Below are 20,640 nucleotides of genomic sequence, written 5' to 3'. Positions count from 1 at the left end.
AAATAGTTCACGATTGCGTGGAATGGTGGTCATAATGCTGTCAGCATTTCTGCGTGAAATTCTGATTCTCTTGGCGAAATGAATCAGCGATCGAAGCCCTCTTGTCACCGGTGGAGGCAATAAGGCGAGTTTTTATATTTTTAATTAAGGTTTTTGCACTACTACTCGAAGGTACAAATTTTTCAACTGCAAATAGGACAAAGAAATAACTTGGAAGAAGAGACAAATAATAAACTTATAATATTTTTACTTAAATGTATTTTAAAGTTTTTTTTTCTTTAATTAAATAATATAATATCGACTTTCACATCAAGGCCGCTATCAACACGGAACGACAACCCGCTGAACATATCCACGAATCTCCGAACTCGATTCAATTTCCGCCTCCTTTCCGCCAAGTGAATTCTTTCAACAAATTCACATTTATAAAATATAATATTGTTCCACAAAATATCATGTTTTACTTCACGGATTGGTCGACGAGTTATACAAGAAAGAAATTATAAGGATGTCGTATTTTGTTATGTTTAAGTAACCGCTCCGGTTAGATTGTAAATATATATTAGTAAAAATATTTTATCTTGAAACAGTTTTTGTATTCAGTGAAAAACATAACTTCTAATAATTATACCGCGTACATCTTAACCGATGACTAGGTTTAAACCCCGGCACACAGCACTGAAATCATGTGCTTAAATTATGTTTATAATTTATCTCGTGCTCAGCGGTGTAGGAAAACATCGTGAGGAAACCAGTGTGTGTCTAATTTCAATGAAATTTTGCCACCAACCCGCATTTTTTATTACCTTTTTCTCAAAGGAGAAGAGGCCCAGCAGTCGGACGTTAATGCAGTATAAATATTTTTTTTATTACATATGAGACTCAAGTATACATAATACCTACAGATAATAAAAATAGTAATATGGACTATGTGTAAGTTGTCACACAAAAAAGTACCGTAAGTAAGTATGTGAATTCAATTTTGATAAAGTCGATATTAGTATTTTTATTTACTGAAGAATTAAAAATATTTATTAAATTATAAAATATATGTATTAACTTCCAAAATATTTAGCTGAATTAATGTTAATGATTTGTGTTATTATAATAAAAATCTTGAAGCATTCGAGTTGTAGGAAAATTTAATCTAAAATTGAACTGTGTTCAATTTATTTAAATTATTAATATCATTAATCAAAACAATAAAATAAATGTATTCCCATTTTATAAAATTAAATATTATTATGATAAAATTTATGGAGGAAAACGCAAATAATTTTGTGTAAATGTGTCACAATGTTTAATAACTTTTATAATAAAAATATCATCACGTCGCAACATATTATAATATGTTTTATTCTTTTGAAGGTTTATATATATATATTTAAACCTGTTACATCACTATTTACGTCTCATTATATATATACTGTATATGTGTAATGTTGAATACATATCTTTGTCATATTCGTTTAAAAAAAGTTTTTTTTTAAATATGTGTCGCTTTCTCTTGTATGTTCAGATCAACAGACTGACTTACCTTCGCATTTATAATATTAGTATAGATTGCAAGATTGTAACTCGATAGTCGATATTCGATATTATTCGATAAATGAAGTATTACTGTTGGATATTTATGTATGATTAGCTTACACTTAACACCACTATAACCTGTACGAAATAGTTTAATCTTTTTGAGAGATGTAAATTTTTCTGATCGACATAACTTTGCAATGACGAACATATTATTTTCTTAATATTATTTTATAAATAGTAAGAATGCTGGTAGGGACGCGAATTGTACAGGCAGTAACTGCTACAAATATCGATTACAAAAACCTTATTAAAGATCATTGTTAAGTTATTTTTGCGAACGGTCATTTTTGTTGGGGTCTCTTTAGCTAGTGGTTGGGGTCTCTTTAGCTGGTATAATTATTTTTATAAAAATAAGTAAAAAAAAAATTGAATTCTAATTTCAATTACGCATTCCATCGTTCCATCGACTGTTATATATGTTATATTTTCTGTTTCTCATCACTAGCCCGTCTGTCAAAATATAATTGTTATATTTAAAATAATAAAAGTTCCGCTGAGTTTTATCATCTCGTGAGTTGTTATTGCCTCCTACTATGACATATCGTTTTCGCAGATCATCACCTATCGCTTCCGAGCATGGCATTTATCACGCTCAGTAGCGACAAAACTCCCTCGATAGTAGTCACCGGGGAAGAGCGCTGGGGACCCAAATGGAACACTCCATCAGAGTGTGGCGCGCCGTGTCCTCTACACACGATGAAATAAAACCACACGACAGCTGATGTTAGTCCATTGATGCGATCAAAAATATAGACACTGTATTAATAATAGTAATGTTTTTTCCTTTCAAATTTCTTTTCAATTTCCCAGCAATAAAATACGTTCTTACGAGCTTATCGCGTTCATAAAATACTCCGACACGATATTTGAGAGGTTTACGGCCATAGTTATCTCGTATTTTTGTTTATTTTTTATGATCAGAGGGAAACTTTTGACACTTATACGTTTTTACAACATTACTGGTCATGTTTATGTCCTATTTACTAAGAATACTACATTTAATAGTTATTTTATTGGTCTTTTTTCCGCTGTTTTGAGCGGGTTTTCCTTATACCGCCTACTGAATATTTTAATCTATTATTAACGAATAAATTCTTGGTGGTAGATTATTTACAAGTCCGTTTATTCTGCCGCTAAACAGCCATACTAAATATTGTTGTGTCCCGTTTCCGGGTGCGTCAGTAATTATAGTCACAAGCCATATAACTTCGTAGTTCCCAAAGATGATGATGGTCAATATTTCTTTCAGCGTCAATGTCTGTGGGCGGTGATGACCAGTACCATCAGGTGGCTCATTTCCCAGACTACTACTACTACTATTCACTAACTATTATTGTTTATTAACGCCACATACAATCAGGTATCTGTCACTATCATAGGTTTACAAAATGGTAAATGATGATAAAACTAGTACGAACTATTTTGAGTGTCACCAAAATGATATATTATTAGTAATAAGTGTAAATAAAAAGCTTCACTTAGTAAGTTTGCTTTTGGAAGCAATACCGAATGTAGCTGAGGATAGCGTAATTCAATGAAAGCTCATGTTCATAGCGAAGTTTCTGCAACTCTTTAAGCTACTAGGCAATTCGGAATATTTGATTAGTGTATTTCTCGTGCTGTGTCAATAAAATACAGTTTTTGTGTTTTCACCAAAAGCAAACCCAAACCTTGTTACAATTATTTCAAAGTTACGAATCTCAATGACACTTAGGAACAGATGAAAATCAAATTTCTGAATTTATATACGTGTAGACTTAATTAGTTTGTTTTTTAATATTGCTTATCGTGAAGTCTTTACAGATTAAGCCTAATTTTTATATTTGTTTTTTGCTTAGCTGACTACTAGTTGACATTGTATTTCAAATATTCGAAAAGAGTAACACATGGTTACTCGTCGGGTGTTCTCAGTAAAATCTACATTACGAACCGGTGGTAGCTTTACTTTTGATACAGTTCTGTAAAATGGCCATTCAAAAGAGCTCGTTAAAGCCTACTGGAATAAATAAATTTTAATTTTGATTTTGTTGTTATTAATTAATTGAACATTGAACATATAGAAGTGTTTACTTTCGTAGGTATTTCCGTAGGTTCGCTTTTCATATTCACTTCTACCGGCTCTAACAAGCGCTGATATCATAGACTAGTTTCGCCACGTTATGTACTTTAGAGTAACTGAATTCTTATCTCAACTAGTAATTCATTCCCTCTCTTTTTTCAACAGAGTGATCGCTTCTTCACGTCTGTCTTTATAAGTGACATATTAAATACGAGTGAATTTTATTTGAAACCTGTAAAAATAATTGCAGTACAAAATAAAACCAAAAATTGATAGGCAAAGACAAAAATGTTCAGTAGTGGTATTCTATAAGAAGAAACTGTAAACTCACCGCAGAACACGAGGGTGAAATGTTAGAATGTTATAAGTGACATTGATTATAGAAAATATAAAATTTATCGCATATGTGTACCAAAATGGCTAATTACCGTAAGTCGGTTATATACGAAGTGAATGTCTACAGATACTTTCTTTTTTTACGTGGTAACTATTGACGAGAATGTGTGCCACTAATATTGAAAACACTTTAACATAATGGTAATCGTCTTATAGACGGTGTTACAAATACTATTTACAAATCCTTCCTTTGAAGTATCATATGTCATATTTGTATACTTTCATGGCGCCAAGGACGAGTCAACTCGTGTTCGCCTAATTAACTAAATTAATTGTAGCATATAAGGGGTGGTGTTTATAAAATTTTGTATTTTCGATGCTTTAGCTAAATTTAAAGTTATGTTTACATATACAGAATGCACTGGACGCACTATTGTTTGTTTTCCTCTAAAATCAATCATCTTTATTTCAACTATATAACTATATATCTTAGTATATAGTATGTGTATGTACACATACGATATACTAAGATATTTTTATAAATAAATGAATGCATTATATTTGAATGTTATTTATTATTAGTACATGAAATGATTTAAGTAAATTCGCAAAATAAAAATTAAACAATAAATCTCTCAAAAATCTCTAAAGAACTAGTAGGGATGAAACTTATTGGAGATTTATACAAGCGTCTATTATTATTGTTCACTTATATGACAACTAAAATAAAAGATTTTACAATGTTTCAGTGTTTACAACGTTTCAGAAGTGTAAAAAATATTAATGTACATTCATAGATGTCCCAACATGCCTCCGATAACAAAGGTACTACAGTCACTCTAATAACTCTACCAGCTTTCTTGCTGGTGGCCACAATATGAAGATATTCTGATGGGCTGTTCTGAACGCACATCCCTATATAAAGGACTTATACATAGGGATGTGCGTGCAAGTGGGAGTGCGGAGATGCAAAGGATGCCACGCTCGAGTAAAATCTCAAACCCCCTTCTTACTTCACGACTATTATGATATAGATTGTTTTGATTCACCCACCCACTACTTATTTAAAAAACCACAATTTTATCATGGAATAAATGTTGAGGATTGAAGCCAAAATTAATAGTATACCAATACAAACTAATTAATTTAAGTATCGACGTATGTCGTGATCAAATTAAATAAAATAAAAACCTAGGTGGATATGTCAGTGCAATCCCAAAACATTTTTTATTTCAATACACCATGTACAAGTGACATTAGATTTGTAACACGCGTCACGTCACTAGGACGGGATTATCAATCAATAGCTGGCTTCAATATTTGTTCGTCCGTTGTCTTTTGTGGTGGTGGTGCCAGTAAAATGATGTCATTAGGCATTTTTAGTGTAAGCTTCGTTTGTGCATGTGTGTGTTCCAATGTTTACCGATGTGGACTGAAAGCCGTTCATCACGATGTTTGTTTGGACATTGATCATATTTTTTCTCATCCTTCTACTGTCGGGACATATCAACGGATTTGCATGGAGACATAGTTGCGGGTAATGATATGTTTAAGATTAGCTTCAAGTATCGAATTATGTAATATCATGAAATAATCTATGAAATAATCAGTTCCGATTTATTTTGGTTACTTCGCAGCTTAAATCTTGAATTATTTAAGCACTATTTTATAAACTACTAAAGTATAAAGTTTTATTTTTTAATGTGCGACTAAATTATTTCTATAGTCTCTAACAGCCTTACTCAGAGATATCAATTAACTTTAATGACCATAATCACATAACGGTTTATGAAAAATAACAACATCATTCAAGTTCTTAAACTCTAGACAGATCTTGAGACGTTAAGACTAAAATCTTCTTAATTACCCTAAATGGCTTATAGTTTTAAAAATATTTAATTGGCATTACTTTTACTTGGCATCTCTGAGTGCGATTGTTACTCTATCAAATATCCAAGTGATATAGGTTGTAGAGATATGAGAGAACCTCAATCATCATCTTCATCATCCTTCTTTAGGTTATTGTTGGGTCTCACTATCTACACGCTATCTACCTCGGTATTCTAATTACGGAGAGGAAACCTTCAAAAGATACTCTTAGAATATTTTTAATCGAAAAGGCAATAGGATCGTTGTGACGTAATGATTCGCAGTTCTTCCGTGTGATGTTGGCATTTAGTAGAATGTTGCTTAGTCGAAGGGATTCCTCAGCACCATATCGTCCCTGCATACAGCAGTGCTCTTGCTCTGTATCTATAGCTCTCAATCATAGAAGTACTTCTCTCTTCTTCTCTCATCAGCTTCGGTCTTGCACCATCAGGCTTGGATTTGACCACGACTTTGACAGGAACCTTGAACATTTTGCTGCTGTCCGAGGCTTCTTTTAATGTCCCTTATATCTGCTTACTCCGTCAACATTCTAATCTACTTGGTATCCTTTCACAAAATGTCCATCTTAGCTCCATTATAGAAAATAAACTGTAAATCCGAAGTCTCGCTTGGTTCTTTGAACATAGATAGACTAGTGGGAAAATTGTGGATCCTTTATGAGACAATTTGTATTTTATTTCATCGAATGCTCCATTTCGATTTTTTGCAATACTGAATTCGTATTTGTTCAAAGCTAAGACATGAAATAAAATCATTGAAGTAGGGTAATGAAACATTTGACCTAAACTCAATCGGTGAAAGAAACTGATCAGGATTTCTTAGTTATGTCACCCGTATATTCTTAGTTATCACAATCTGAAGGATACTCTCTAATTGATTACCTAGTAAGTGGCTATCTCATCTAAATTCAAATATTTTTATTCAACATAGAACTTTTTTACAACAGATCAAATTATTAAATTAATATCTCAGATTAAGAACGGTAGATAAAACTCTTCATATAATATTGTCCATTTGTTGGCAGCCACTAAATCTAAAATATAATCTCCCTTGTATCTGTCAGTACACTAAATAAATCACTATTTACATGGGAACAAATCAATTCAAGTGTAGCTGTTTGGTCTTTTAACAAACCTACCATTGGTAAGCATTTCTTATTTTGTAATAGGAAGCATGCTTTATTATATTTATTTAGATATAATATATGTACCCACTGTGTTAAGTGTGTTAAATGTTGTTGAAGTCGTAATTCAAATACTAAGCTCTCTTTGGGTATATGTTCTTCTCAAGGAATAGTCATATGTACAGTTCATATACTAGTTGTACATATACCTCGTTGAGCTAATGGCTATATATATGGAAATACATTCTAAGGTCCTGGGTTAAAACTCCAGATGAGGCCAATAAAAAAATATTGAGTTGTTCAACCGAAAGTTTTAATTAACAGTCCGAAGTCTTGAATTTGGAAGCGCGTTAACTCCCGTGCCTCAGGCAGCACGTAAAGCTATCGATTCTACGTCTGAACTCTCTCCACTCCTGTTGAATTTGCTGTCCCATACATGAAAGTGAGGGAATAGAGTATGTACTTGTGTTTGTGCACAAACTTGCGCACTATAATATGCTCTGCGTAGTTGGCTGGCTATCTTAAGATAGGTGCCATGGCAGAAATCAAGGCGATGTCATCACATATATACATATATACTAGTGAGGAAATACAAATGCATTCCCCTTATTCGATGGTACGAGAAGCCTGAAACGTCTAGAAAGAGTTTAGGCGCAGAACCATTGACCTCACATGCTTTCCCGGGCACACCAGTGTGAAAATTGTCGTTTCCAAAACAGGATGCAACTGATCCTGAGTATTTCTTTATAGAATAACTAAAAAAGAAAATATTTTTAAGAATCCGACAAAAAATAGTAAGTGACATTAACAATGAGGCCCAGGCGCCAGACATCTCTACCATGGACGTATTTATGATACTCGATCCGTTGTATTTTAGCCATTAGGTGATTAACCTAATTAAAAAATATATATTTTTTTATACACTTGCTCGTTTGCCAGACTCTAAAACAGTTTCTTGTTTCAACTGACACTCGCTGAATAGATTACATGTTTTTTTTAATTCTGTTGTAGTTTTAAATAATATGCAACATTTTATTCAAGTGTATATATATATATATATAATAATATATATATAATATAGAAATATATATATAATATTTCTGAATATATATATATATATTCAGAAATATTTATCTCCGATAATTTCATTAACAATGAATATTAGCACCTTATTTTCTAATATTTGGTATGCCTAGGGGCCCCTCATTGACTAGGAGTGTAAGGCAGGCCTACACTGCCTAATAGATAATCTGGCCTGTTTGACGACCAGTGGTCAGACTAGTTGGTTGATGATCAGGCGGAATTTTTGAGACTGTAAATTGTGGATGCGGAGGGCAGAAGACAGTAGAGGTTGACGTTACTAAGACGAGGACTCAATACCCAGCTATGGGTGGATATTGATAATGATATTGGCAATTTTCTTTCAATTTTTAATTACTTAGAAACTTAAAAGTTTCGTGTATTTGATTCGAGTTAATTATTTATGTATATTTTTATAATAAATACACCAATTATTTGTCTCTCGTAATTGGTGACTTCGTCACATTCTTTTTCGGGACGAGACATGGCGAGACTTACAATAGTATTATATCTAACCGTTCATTTAGTAGTAAGATTGTATCACAGTGTACGTTTCATTATGAGCTTTAGTTAATGGGATTCTATCGTTTAGTAATAATCAATTACGAATTGACTTGTAACTGTTGTTCAACGAGTTACAAAATTATCTGCGCATCCTTCAAAATTTTTAATAAATATTATAAAATTAAAAAAAATGTTTGTTTGGAGTTATAAGTTAATGAATAAAAAAAAAATTGCAACCGAATTGATAATCACCTTCTTTATTTAAGTCGTTAAAATATGCTGATACCGATCGATTAATTTATAAGAATATTTAAAATTATGTCAAATAAGCTTGCTCCGTTTATCATCTACTAAGGATCGAACGTACTGATATGACTGAACGAAGCAATAGCGATTGTAAAGCTACTACTTCGATAAGCTAAATTTCGGCAGCAACGATAACCGGATTGATGATTATAAGTGTCCGAGTATACAACACTAATGTCTTTTTAGTTGACTGCACACCTTGGGAATGAAATGATCGGCTCCAGGCTGTTTTAAATAACTAAAATATAATAATCATTGTACATGCAAAATGGTTAAAAAAATATATATATCCCGCTGAGTTTCTTTCGCCGGTTCTTCTCAGGTCCGAGGAGCTAAATTCCAAACCGGTGGTAGATTTTTGACAATCAATAAGCAAGATCAATAAGCAACTTCTATATTGAATAAAGTATTTTGACTTTGACTTTGACTATAGCTACAACAGTGAATAATAAGACGGCATTATGCCACGAATGAAAATTTACCAAATTAACGACTTAACGTGGTACAGCACGAGAGAGTAAAGCTGATAACTCGACCAGCAAGAATACGAGGAGCGGGAATTTAGAAACTGACTACTAAGTCGATGAGTTTCAAGTTGAGGTTTAGCGGCTGATCCTGATTTGCAGTCAATCGCTTCTTCGCTTGGCCGCGTTAGTGTGTCACAACCCTTAATATTCACCGCGTTGCTAAGCTAATTGTAGAAATGTCATTTCTATAGCTTCAATGAATAATACGCACAGTGAATCCGAACTTGTATGTATGTGTTTGTGCGCTTTAACAAGTCTCAAAGGAAGTATACTGACGTATTGTTTAATGCAATTTAAACCTTGACTTTAAGCGCTAAAGGTTCAAATAAGTTTTAACGTGACCATAGTAATAAGATGAATCTTTATCTTTAAGTATGAATTATATTATGAACAAAGAATGACTGGGTTTCTGGTTAAATAAATATTGAATGGATTATTTATGTACAGCTAATGTCATCTAGCACAAATTATAAGAGCACCTTTGACAACTAATAAAGCGATAAAAATGTAACGATACAAATTTAATTAATAAATCTCTTCCAGTAAATACGCGCGTCGCCGCTAGTTCACACGTAATTGGTTTATATCTCACCACGTGCAGTCAGTAGGACAAGTTCGAAAGAATTACCCTTATTTTGTTATACAAGATCCTATAAATATAATTGTTGTCAACCACAACTGTTTTGCTTAAATGACTACGAATATTCAAAAACTAAATTGTACTAAAAAGTATATTTAAAAAACAAACAAACCTATATTCTATTTTTGAAAATAAAACTCAAATTTTATCACGAAAAAATTAACGTTCGATCGCTGTTCCAGTCGTCTTAGGTGCTCGCTAGATGGCGCTGTATGGGAATCGTAGGTAGGCGCTAAGCTGTCAGTTTCACGCCGACCACCCGATGGGAAAGACGTCTGGGGGACGTCCCGAGGCAGGAGTCCGCGCGCACAGAGTTAATAACCGCAGGTGAATTGGATGATTTGTAAAAGGGCATGCCGCATATTAAAATACTTTGCAAAAAACGCAGCTTACAGATACATCGCACGCATGATAACGCTTTTCAGCTACTATAACGCTGTTCTCTTTTATTATGCACTGGGATATTAATTTAAGCTATATAAGTAAATACTTACTTATCCTGAGCAGGATTATTAATTTGGATGTACAAGGTACGTACGTACGCACGTACAAGAATCGCTCAAAGTTATGTATAATTACAGTAAGAAAGTAGCGCTTGATCGGGAAATTAAGCATTATTGAAGAACTAATAAATACATAAAGAATATCTATTGAAAATTCCGTTACCAAATACTTGGTCATAGATAGATTGATTTGGCTTTAATCAAAAAGCTCATTAGTCGTCTATCGCGTCATCGGATCCCATCGAACAATGAGCATTCTGATTAAAACCACATAAGTAAATATTATTAATCACTTCATAGTATAAAACAATGTCGCTCCCCGCTGTCTGTCTATCCCTATGTATATATGTTTAGATCTTTTAAACTACGCAACGGATTTTGATGCGGTTTTTTTTTAATAGATAGAGTGAATCAAAAATATCGTTTATATGTATAATACATGCATAATATAGTAGAGAAATACTGTGATGTAAAAAAACACCTTTTTTTGCGCTTACATTGCAAAAGCTGGCTGAACCCTACGAGATAGCTCATAATAATGTAATACAGTATTTTACACTTTAAAAAAGTCTACAAAATTTGCTGTGGTATATGCCTATCTCTTATGGATAGGCTACAATATCAATTATAATTATAATATTACTTTTTACGAGAAATAATAGCTTATATACGGAGCGATTTTAATCTAGTGAGAGTAGAGTCTAATGCTGTGAACGTTGTACAACTTTTATGTCATAAAGAAATTCTGTAGTATATTTAGTATCTGCATTGCACCCGTGCGAAGACGGTGCGGGTCGCTAGTTTTATGATAAAAGTATGTACTTATTATAAATTGATACCTATATATTTTAAATATATCACCATTTTTATTTTCGATGCACTATATTTATTTTTATTACGTCTTAATTTTATTCCTTAACTTAATTATTTTCAGTTTATCCGGATACGAAGTTATATTTTTTAAGGGTATTCCTTACTTTACTTTACATATTATAGAAAACTTAATCGAAATGTACAAATTTGTATAAGGGCAGATAAATATTCTAATTGAATTTGGAAATCAATTCCGTTAATTATACAGGATACTTTAATATTCGTTTGATAATTAAAAAAAAACAATCAAAACACGGCGAGTGAGAGGTTACAGAATACAAATAATTTGAAACTTACCGGTGAAAATGAATGTGAATTGTCTGTACGAAATTATTAATTAGAACACACACTGAACGCGCCCGTAAACGTCAAACATGGCCGCCTGTTGAACTTCATGTTATTCAATTTTATGGATTTAATAAATCGATTATACGAATTTTGCGGATATAAATGTTGTCGACTAAAAAAATCATTATTTTTTAAGGATCTTTAATTGTGAATAGGTTTCGATCTATTGTAGACCTGCACAAAATTATTTGTATAAATATATAATTTTTAAAGAATACACGAATCAAAATAGCTTATCGCAGTAAGCCGGTATACAATATATTTCGAGTAGTATACGAAGCGAGTTTTTACAAAATAAAATCTCAGTAATAAACACCTAATCCTGGGATCGATTCAATTTAAATTTATTATTAGTGAAGTATATATATAATAGATATTATAATAATGACAATTCCCTTCAAAATAATCTTATTTTTTCAATTTTTATACAAGCTCTGACAACTGGAGCAGAGAGTTTTTAAAAACCTTTGTCAACTTTTTAGCTGTCTGAGATAGAGAATCCTCTGTATTGTGATCTAGGGAAGCTGTCAACTGTTACTATTAAAAGTTTCGACAAAATCCATTTGGTAGTTTCCGCATGAAATGTTCGACTAAAGAAAATCGTCGTTTCTCCGTTGTACTAGACACAATCTCGCGTATTTTATTCAAAAGATGAAATATATATGTCATAAAATCTTTATTCACCACCTGTTGGCATAACATGACGTAGATGATGCAGTTTCGACATGAGGAACATTTTAACTGTGCTATTATTAGCACATTATTCATTAGTAAATTATTTCTAGATCAAGGTTTAGTATAATTTAATGATTGTTTACGTAAAACTAAATCTGTTCGAGATGAATTCGATTATTTATAGTTATCCAACATAAAATTATCCCATAATTTTATCTTGGGCTATTTACAAAAATAAACATCTGTATATAATTAAAGTGGTTACTAGGCTTATTTACTATCGGACGCTAAGTTATAATGATTGCAAAACTATGATTCAGAAGTCTATGCGTTTCGAATTATTCTCTTTAGATTATTACGTATCAATTTCACAAATATTAGCTTAGAGATGAATAAAGTCATGTCATTTTTTGCCTTTGATTTTGAACTTTATTCCAAGATGTTCTAATTGCTGAATAGACACATGTAGGTTTTCTGACGATGTTTTCCTAAACCGCCGAGAATGACATTATAAACAAAACATAAACACGGGAAAATATAGTAGCGCGTGGAACAGAACTCGTAATCTTTGGTTAAGATTAACGTGGTCTAGTCACTGGGCCATCTCCGCTGATGGTAATGAATAACCTGATATAATTCAGCAGAACGTCGACCCAGATCCTGATTTACGTTATCACATAAAAACAATGATTTTTTTTTAACTGTAAAAGCAGATGTGCGGCCGTCAATCTTTCATTCTTCGACATGTGGGCAGCCTTTGACACGATAGACCTTTTAATAAACACAGGATTTTATTTATGTTCAAACGTCAATGTGACACGTGATGATTTCAATTTTGATGTCAGTTATTTTTTTTTAAATTACCTTTGTATCTTCGAATTTCAAGCTGCTTAAAATATTACATGGAGTGCCTCAAGGTAATGTTTTGGTGCTGCGACCTCATTTTATACCATCAATGATTACAACAAAGGCTTACGAAATTATTATCATTTCGCAATACTTTTTTATTTGGCACAGCTAAAAAAGATAAGTTTCTCAAATCGTCGGAATAAATTAATTGAATCGGACATTTCAAGAAATTTATTTAATTGGGCGATTTATGTAAACTAGGATTATGTGTAAGGGCACTCAAAAGTTCATTTATCAACGTTGAATGGTCTTGGAGACTTTCCAACTGAAATTTTTGCTCGTTTATCGTATAAATGAGAAGCAAAGCTCAGTCTTTGGTTTCAGGACTGACACATTTGTCATCTTAAACTAAGTAAATAATAGTCTATTAATAATTTAAATTGAATACTACAGGACACAAATCGCAGCATTATAAAAAAGTCTAGCTACACAACTATGACATAGATATATAATCATTTTATATTAATATATTTTGTAGGAATGCAAAGATGTAGAAAAATAGCAAGATATAAGTTACAAATACTTAACCTTAAGACACAAAATTTTGCACAAAAAGAAAACTTCAAGTCCAGTTTTCTTAAACACTTTATTTAAATGTTATATATTTTCTAAAAACCTAAAGTATATGTTGGCAAAAATGAAATAATCGCCGTTAAATCGAGACACATATAAGTTTCAAGAAAACCTGATCCATCTGAATTTATATAAGATTAGTTTTCACTCGCGTCCTCTCTGAATTTTAGTACATCGTAGGTATTAAAAACTCTATGGTCTTTCTTGGAGTTCAAGCTTGCTTCATAACAAATTTCATCAAAATAGATTCAATGATTCAACTGTAAAATTGTTACAAACAGCCAGATAGAGTTACTTTCGTATAGATCATATTAGTACAGATTTATTTCGAAATAAAGAAACATAGGGAGATACGTGCTATGTCACAAAACGTCCTAAACTATGCAAAGTATATTCAAAGCGCTATCAATTAGCCACGTTTATTGTTAAGATAAATAAACTATTAATTGTAGTAGAATGTTAACCACCAATGAGATAGTACGGCTTCCAAGAATATTATATATTTTTTTTAAATATACTTTATCTTAGAACGAAAAACATTTTGTTACTCCCATTAAGAACAGACAAATGTATGAATTGCGAAATTTGTCGAACAGGTGCCTGAAAATCAAAAAATATTTTTGTAACAAATTAATTAATTAATCTCGTTTAATTTTAAAGACACGAATTCTCCTGTACGTTTGAAATCAGTGAAAAAGAACGTTTCAATGTCATTCATTAATAAGATTCATCGATTCATTTCGTCGATCATCGGGCGACGTGTTTTTCGTTTTCATTAGAATTAGGTTTAGTTAATGGCAAGCTGTAAACGCAGGCGTCCGAACTATACGCGTTCATTTATTTCGGTCTGTTCTGTCTCGTTATCCGTTTGGTACTTACGACCAATAAAAAATAGTTCTACTCTTTGTCGGTAAGTTTTGGATATTTGCATCATTTGTCAAGCATAATTATTCCTTCTCTTTGAAATACACACACACACACACACTCACACACACACACACACACTTGTGTTTTATTTACTTTTTCCTTTTACGTTTTGCCGTCTTTGCATTGTTTTCGATTACTCACGCTTGCAATTTTATCTTTTTTATATTATTCAAGCGTCTGCTGTTTTTTAGGTTATATCCTGCATGTCTTATTTTAATTATACATTATATCTTTTTCTTTACAGGAAATATTTAGACGGATAATAACATTACGATTCGAAAAAGTGTTAAATGTGATTTGAAATAAAAAGCTGAATCTACTCTCTACCCCAGTTAATTCATTCAGACAGAGTTAGCAGTATACAAATAATTAAATTAACACCCTATGTTGTTTTATTTGTATTTCTTAGACGTTTCAAATAAATATGTAATCTCTTTCGTCAGGGAGTCCGGCGTGTCGTGGGGTCGGCGCGGGCGCGGGGTAGGGGGAGGGGGCGCGCGCGCGGGCAGCTCGGGCGCGTGGCGGCGGCGCGAGCGGCTCGCGCAGTCTCGCAGGCCCATGGAGATCCTCACCAGCCTCTATGCGCTGCTGTCTGGCGGGGTGAGTTGGTTTTATTTATGGATAGGAAGACTGGCGAATGGCTGACGTTCGTAGTCACATTTAACTATTAAGATTGCATGAGGTCAATGGCCTTTTACCAGACAAAGAGTCTGTAATTGTGTAATATCTTTGAAGAAAAATCTGAGTATGAACTCAGATTTCATACCAGATACGTTCATTGGGATTGATTACATTTTGTTAATATACCCTGTTCTCCCATAAAGTCAAACTCTTTCCATTGTAATTCATAATAGACAAGCAAAATATAAAACTAGAACATCACATTTTTAATCTTCAAATATTTATGACAGTTGTTTTTGTAATTAATTAGAGAATTAGTCAAGCGAGTAATAATGATATATTTTTTTAATTAAATTGTTTAAATTTAATAACAAATGTATGCAAAGCCTACCCTTCCACTAAGACCAAACCGCAACAAATTTTAATTATTTTAAATTAAATTGGACTACCTGCACTACTAAGAGTTTTCCCAAACATTCCCATTCCCACAACAACGAAACAGCTAAAAATAATAAATTTAATGATTCCTTTTTTAAATATGTTAATTTTAATTCCATAACTAGTTGGCCGAAGCGGTTTTGTTTTTTTTAATTTTAACACAAAACTGTATTGTGATGTAAATATTATTCCCAAGCTGAACACGTCAACAAATATGAAAGAGCAGGCGACTATAAACACAACGAGTTATATTGAAACTCGACATGCGTTTATAATTAAAGGAATAAATATATGAAGACTGCAGGAAATAGGTCATTTTATACGAAAATGTCTGTTAATTCGTTTTGAGGTTCGTCTGACAGGTCTTTGTAAAAATTCGTAATACAATTTTAACTGGAGTAATGCATGAGTAATGCGATGTTGGAAAGTTTTTATTTTTTTTTTAACAAGAAAATATAGACTTATTTTTATAACAGATGTTGGTCACGGTAACATAGGAATATTTAAAATCGTGCAACATTCCCATCAAAATTCAAGTATATTTCTAAAATTTTTGTTAGAAGATAAGGGATTCGTTTTTTTAATTAAATAAGTAGCAAAGCAATATGCATTTATTTATCCATTTCGAAGATCTAGGTTCGATCTTAAGCTTAACTTTTGTTTGGAAGTTTGGGATAGACCGACTAACTTTATTTTTTTACATACCTTATTTTTTTTTAGAGAAACTAGATTAATAAAACCAATAGATTTTTAGTAGAACGTTCAGCACATTAACTAAAACTCTTAAATTTCAAAGAAAAATGTCCACAAAAGATTAGCTGTAAGACAAATTTCTTCGTAAAGGCCACTTTAATTAAAAAAAAAATGTTTATTTGACATATTGGGCGGTGGGTAACGTTTGTAACAATTATATTTGTTCACAGCAAGGTATTAACCCGAAGATCGACTCTGTAGCGTTCCGCTTGCATTGCGGAGCAACTACCGCTGCGCTATTGGCAGCGAGCGCGGCTCTGACCACGCGCCATCTTGTGGGCAACCCGATAGACTGCATACACACGAGGTAACACAACAGCAACATACGTGACATATAACGACACAACTAGCGCTCACACTACACTTTGAACACGGTAGAAGTTCTTGGGAAATGTTAAAGATATTGAGCATATTATTTTGTAAACATACATACAATTTTGAGAACTATATTATGTTGCGTAGAGAATAAGACTTCAAGAATAACATAATGTCATGGTTTTTGTTTATACTCGAGCACTTAAGAGCTATGTTCTATATTGTGAGAAGCTTAAATTGTTAGAGACTCTGGGATTTAACATTGATTATCAGATTTAAAAAATGATAACACACTTTTATTTTATTTATTCTATTAACACATTTTCCTTCCACTTGTTACGTACATAATATAGCTTATGAATTCAATAAAGCATAGATTTTACTAATAATGTTTAACATTCTGGGTATTTGTAATTACTTACTAGAAGGCTGAAGCGTTAAGGGCTAAACGAATGGCATATTACTAAGAAATTAAGAAAACCAATCGAGTATGTATGTTAAGTATATCATAGAGGAACAATGTAGGTTCATCATAATTTTCGAGACAACATCTAATGGAAAAACAAATGCATAGATAATCACTTCCAAAACTTAAACAACTAACTTATTCAAATGCAAAGTTAACTCCAGTATGGATAGTAAACTAACTATAAAATATCTAATGTAAGTTAAAGTTAGTCTATGCTCGTATTAAGTTAAATTTCAATTTTAACGACAAATATATCTCATCATTGTTAATGAGCGAAGTTTAATTAGACGCCATCTTGTGAACACTGCTATAGACTGCATGTCTTAAATTAAGACAACCTCGTACTAAAATAGTGCACTAAGATCGAGATAGATGGCGCTGAAAGATGATTACAGTTATATATTTTTTTATGTAACGTAAGAAAAAGATATAGCGAAATTATTTACAATATTAATTTCTGACTTAAATTATTTCTATACCTAATAAATAGCAAACACCTCATTTATATTAAAAGGATTATTTTTTTTGCAGATATTCTGTAATATGTACATTTAATAAGTCAAAGACCAGTAAATTTTTAAAAAATAATTTTGGTTCATTTTTTAGCCACCAGTTATTAGTTAGAAAGAATAAACTCGAAACTCACACTAATGGCGCTTTATGTCGATGTACAAAGGGTAATGTTCCTTATTAACTAATGTTTCTTATGCGTGGTTAACTATATGGGTAACCATAGAACTACACGTAGCTATAGGTAGTTCGGTGTTAAGCTTAACAAGCGCCCAGCCGCGAGCAGAGTTTTAGCAAACTATCTCCAAAAAAGTGATTAGACCCTTTGACCGATGATGGTCAAACCTTGAACGATTGGAGGAGGCGCCCAACGTATTGCGCCTGGGTTTTTTGCATCCCCTGCACCCTGATCAAGACGGGCCTGAGTAAAGATTATACGATGACAATGATGCTTAATTTTTATGTTAACGTTTTAAAAACAAGCTTTAATTTAATTTATATACTAAAAGGAATAACATTATAAATATTCAATTTTATATCAGTTCTTATATAATGATCAACTAAATCACATATACATACACAAGACATAATCACACATAGGTAAGTTTTGCTTATGACGACTAACGCGTTAAACATTTCTTTGTTTAGAGATATACCAGAGGACGTCCTTAACACTTACTGCTGGATCCATTCCACGTTCACCGTGGCGGGGGAAGCGGGTGCTTACCCCGGGGTGCGAGGCGCTGGCACTTCGCCGCGGAGGTACGGGAAGTACTACCAGTGGGTCGCCTTCATGCTGTTCCTACAGGTCAGTATTATTAATGACTAAGCTTATACTTCGCCCAAATATATATATATATATATCATGGCGAAGTCTAATTGAACGGTGATAGTTGTACATTAAAGGTTTATGTAGAAACTTAAGACATGAGTTTGTAGACTGTGGTAAATGCTTCGTGATACTTATTTTGACAGTCTATGGAATGTTAAAAAAAGAATTAAAATAATAGCTTTAGTTGTCTTTGTACGATCAAATAAACTGGAGATTCAAGTAAGAACCTCAAGTTGACCTATGTTCCCCAACCAATGGAATGTATTTACAATGTAACATTTGAGAAGAAATAAGTTCTACTATTTTGAAATACAGCACTAGCAGGCTCAAAGAAGTCAATTATAACCAACCAACTACTTAGCATCGGTATAAACGTTGAGAAGAAAAACAATAAAAATTGCTTAAAACAAATTATATCGTTTTGATATTTTTTAATGATAAACCTGTAGTAGTTAACTGAAATTGTAGCGTGTGTGTGGGTCTGGAAATAATACGTAACCAGTGTGTTCTCACTGAACACACTGGTTACGTATTATTTCCATTTGTCTTATTTATATGACAGGAGGCCACATCCCAGAAGCAAAATAGAACATAATTAAAATATATTAAAAAAAATGACAAGCCACGACGTGATCAAAGTCGCAGAAAAGACACGTTTTAACAAAAAATATCATTTACAATAATGTGATTTTCATTATGATCAATTGTTCATATATTTGATTGATATAAAACCAATCACTTAAACCCTTCACTATTCTAAGATTAACCTTTGACTGCTATTTTGATGTCTATATAAATGACACTAAGACTTATATTTGCGTACGCGTACCTACTGGTCATATAAAAGTATCGCAGTCATCATATCTTTTTAGAATACATTAATCTTAATTTTTATTACATTTTGCGTGAATTAATATAGCTAGTGTAAAAGATAAAGGAAAAAAAATACATAAGAAATACGATTAATATAAATAATGTATTAATATTAGATTATCTGTTAGTAAATTTTTCAATTGTGCCTTAAAATAATGGTGAATTACAAGTACAATAATAAACCTATTTATACCTTTTAATATTTATATATATACATATATATACAGCATAGCGTATAGGCGTTTACGGCATGTCTATGTATGTTATATTATATGTATGTAATAAATTACATTATTGTAATAATACTCTTGTTAATACGTTTTTATCATTATTACCATTATATAAGAGAGGAAATATAAAATATTAGCTATTAAAATTAAATTAAAAAAAAAAACGTGTTAGAATAATTTGATCATATAGAAATAAAGAAGATAAGTCTTAAGACATGTGACAAGGAGAAGTAAATGGTTTGACAATGAAAACAATTGTCAATCATAAGCGATATTCCAACCTTGTGCTGTGTTTAAACGATAGACTTGAGATCTTTATATCCTGTATTTGCAATGAATTGTAATAATCATTGTAATAATCTAGGAAATTTATATTAAAATTATCGAAGTTATTCGCTACGCCGTTTATTTTGCTCGTAGACGACCAGTCTACGATACATGCTACGACGTAGCATTGCTACAATTATTTTAAATATTACAAGCTACCACGAACGATACTTAAACTTGTACAAATCTTACTAAAGATGAAATTTTAATAAAAAAGTAATATATTTGTCATAAGTACTAGTTTAATCATCGAGCTTTAGTTATGAGTATATTGTTATAGAAACACATAACATCATAGACCTTGTTTAATTTGTTTTCTTCAATTTTGAGTGATTTTCTTGTTATATTTATACTTATTATATTATATTTATATTTCTTAAGGTGTCATTGTTGATAGGTGAACGCG

General features: G+C 32.1%; 1 protein-coding gene across 1 annotated transcript; it reads left to right on the top strand.

Moving 5' to 3' along the window:
- The first annotated feature begins 10,320 nt into the window (after nucleotides 1-10,320).
- LOC125070992 (innexin shaking-B-like) lies at nucleotides 10,321-18,812 on the top strand. The gene is made up of 4 exons (XM_047681037.1): nucleotides 10,321-10,385; nucleotides 15,310-15,466; nucleotides 16,849-16,985; nucleotides 18,621-18,812. The coding sequence occupies exons 1-4, from the start codon at nucleotides 10,321-10,323 to the stop codon at nucleotides 18,799-18,801; spliced, it is 540 nt and encodes a 179-aa protein (XP_047536993.1). The 3' UTR covers nucleotides 18,802-18,812.
- Nucleotides 18,813-20,640: the final 1,828 nt, after the last annotated feature.

Source organism: Vanessa atalanta, chromosome 2 (genome assembly GCF_905147765.1).
Source record: "Vanessa atalanta chromosome 2, ilVanAtal1.2, whole genome shotgun sequence".
In the NCBI taxonomy this organism is placed as follows: domain Eukaryota; kingdom Metazoa; phylum Arthropoda; class Insecta; order Lepidoptera; family Nymphalidae; genus Vanessa; species Vanessa atalanta.
Note: the sequence above shows the minus strand (reverse complement) of the source record. Positions and strands in the feature narration are given on the sequence as shown.

Coding starts and splice junctions, on each gene's coding strand:
- LOC125070992 (XM_047681037.1), top strand. CDS start 10,321: ATGGGAAAGACGTCTGGGGGACGTCCCGAGGCAGGAGTCCGCGCGCAC. Junction 15,467..16,848: donor ATGCGCTGCTGTCTGGCGGG/GTGAGTTGGTTT, acceptor ATTTGTTCACAG/CAAGGTATTAACCCGAAGAT. Junction 16,986..18,620: donor ATAGACTGCATACACACGAG/GTAACACAACAG, acceptor TTCTTTGTTTAG/AGATATACCAGAGGACGTCC.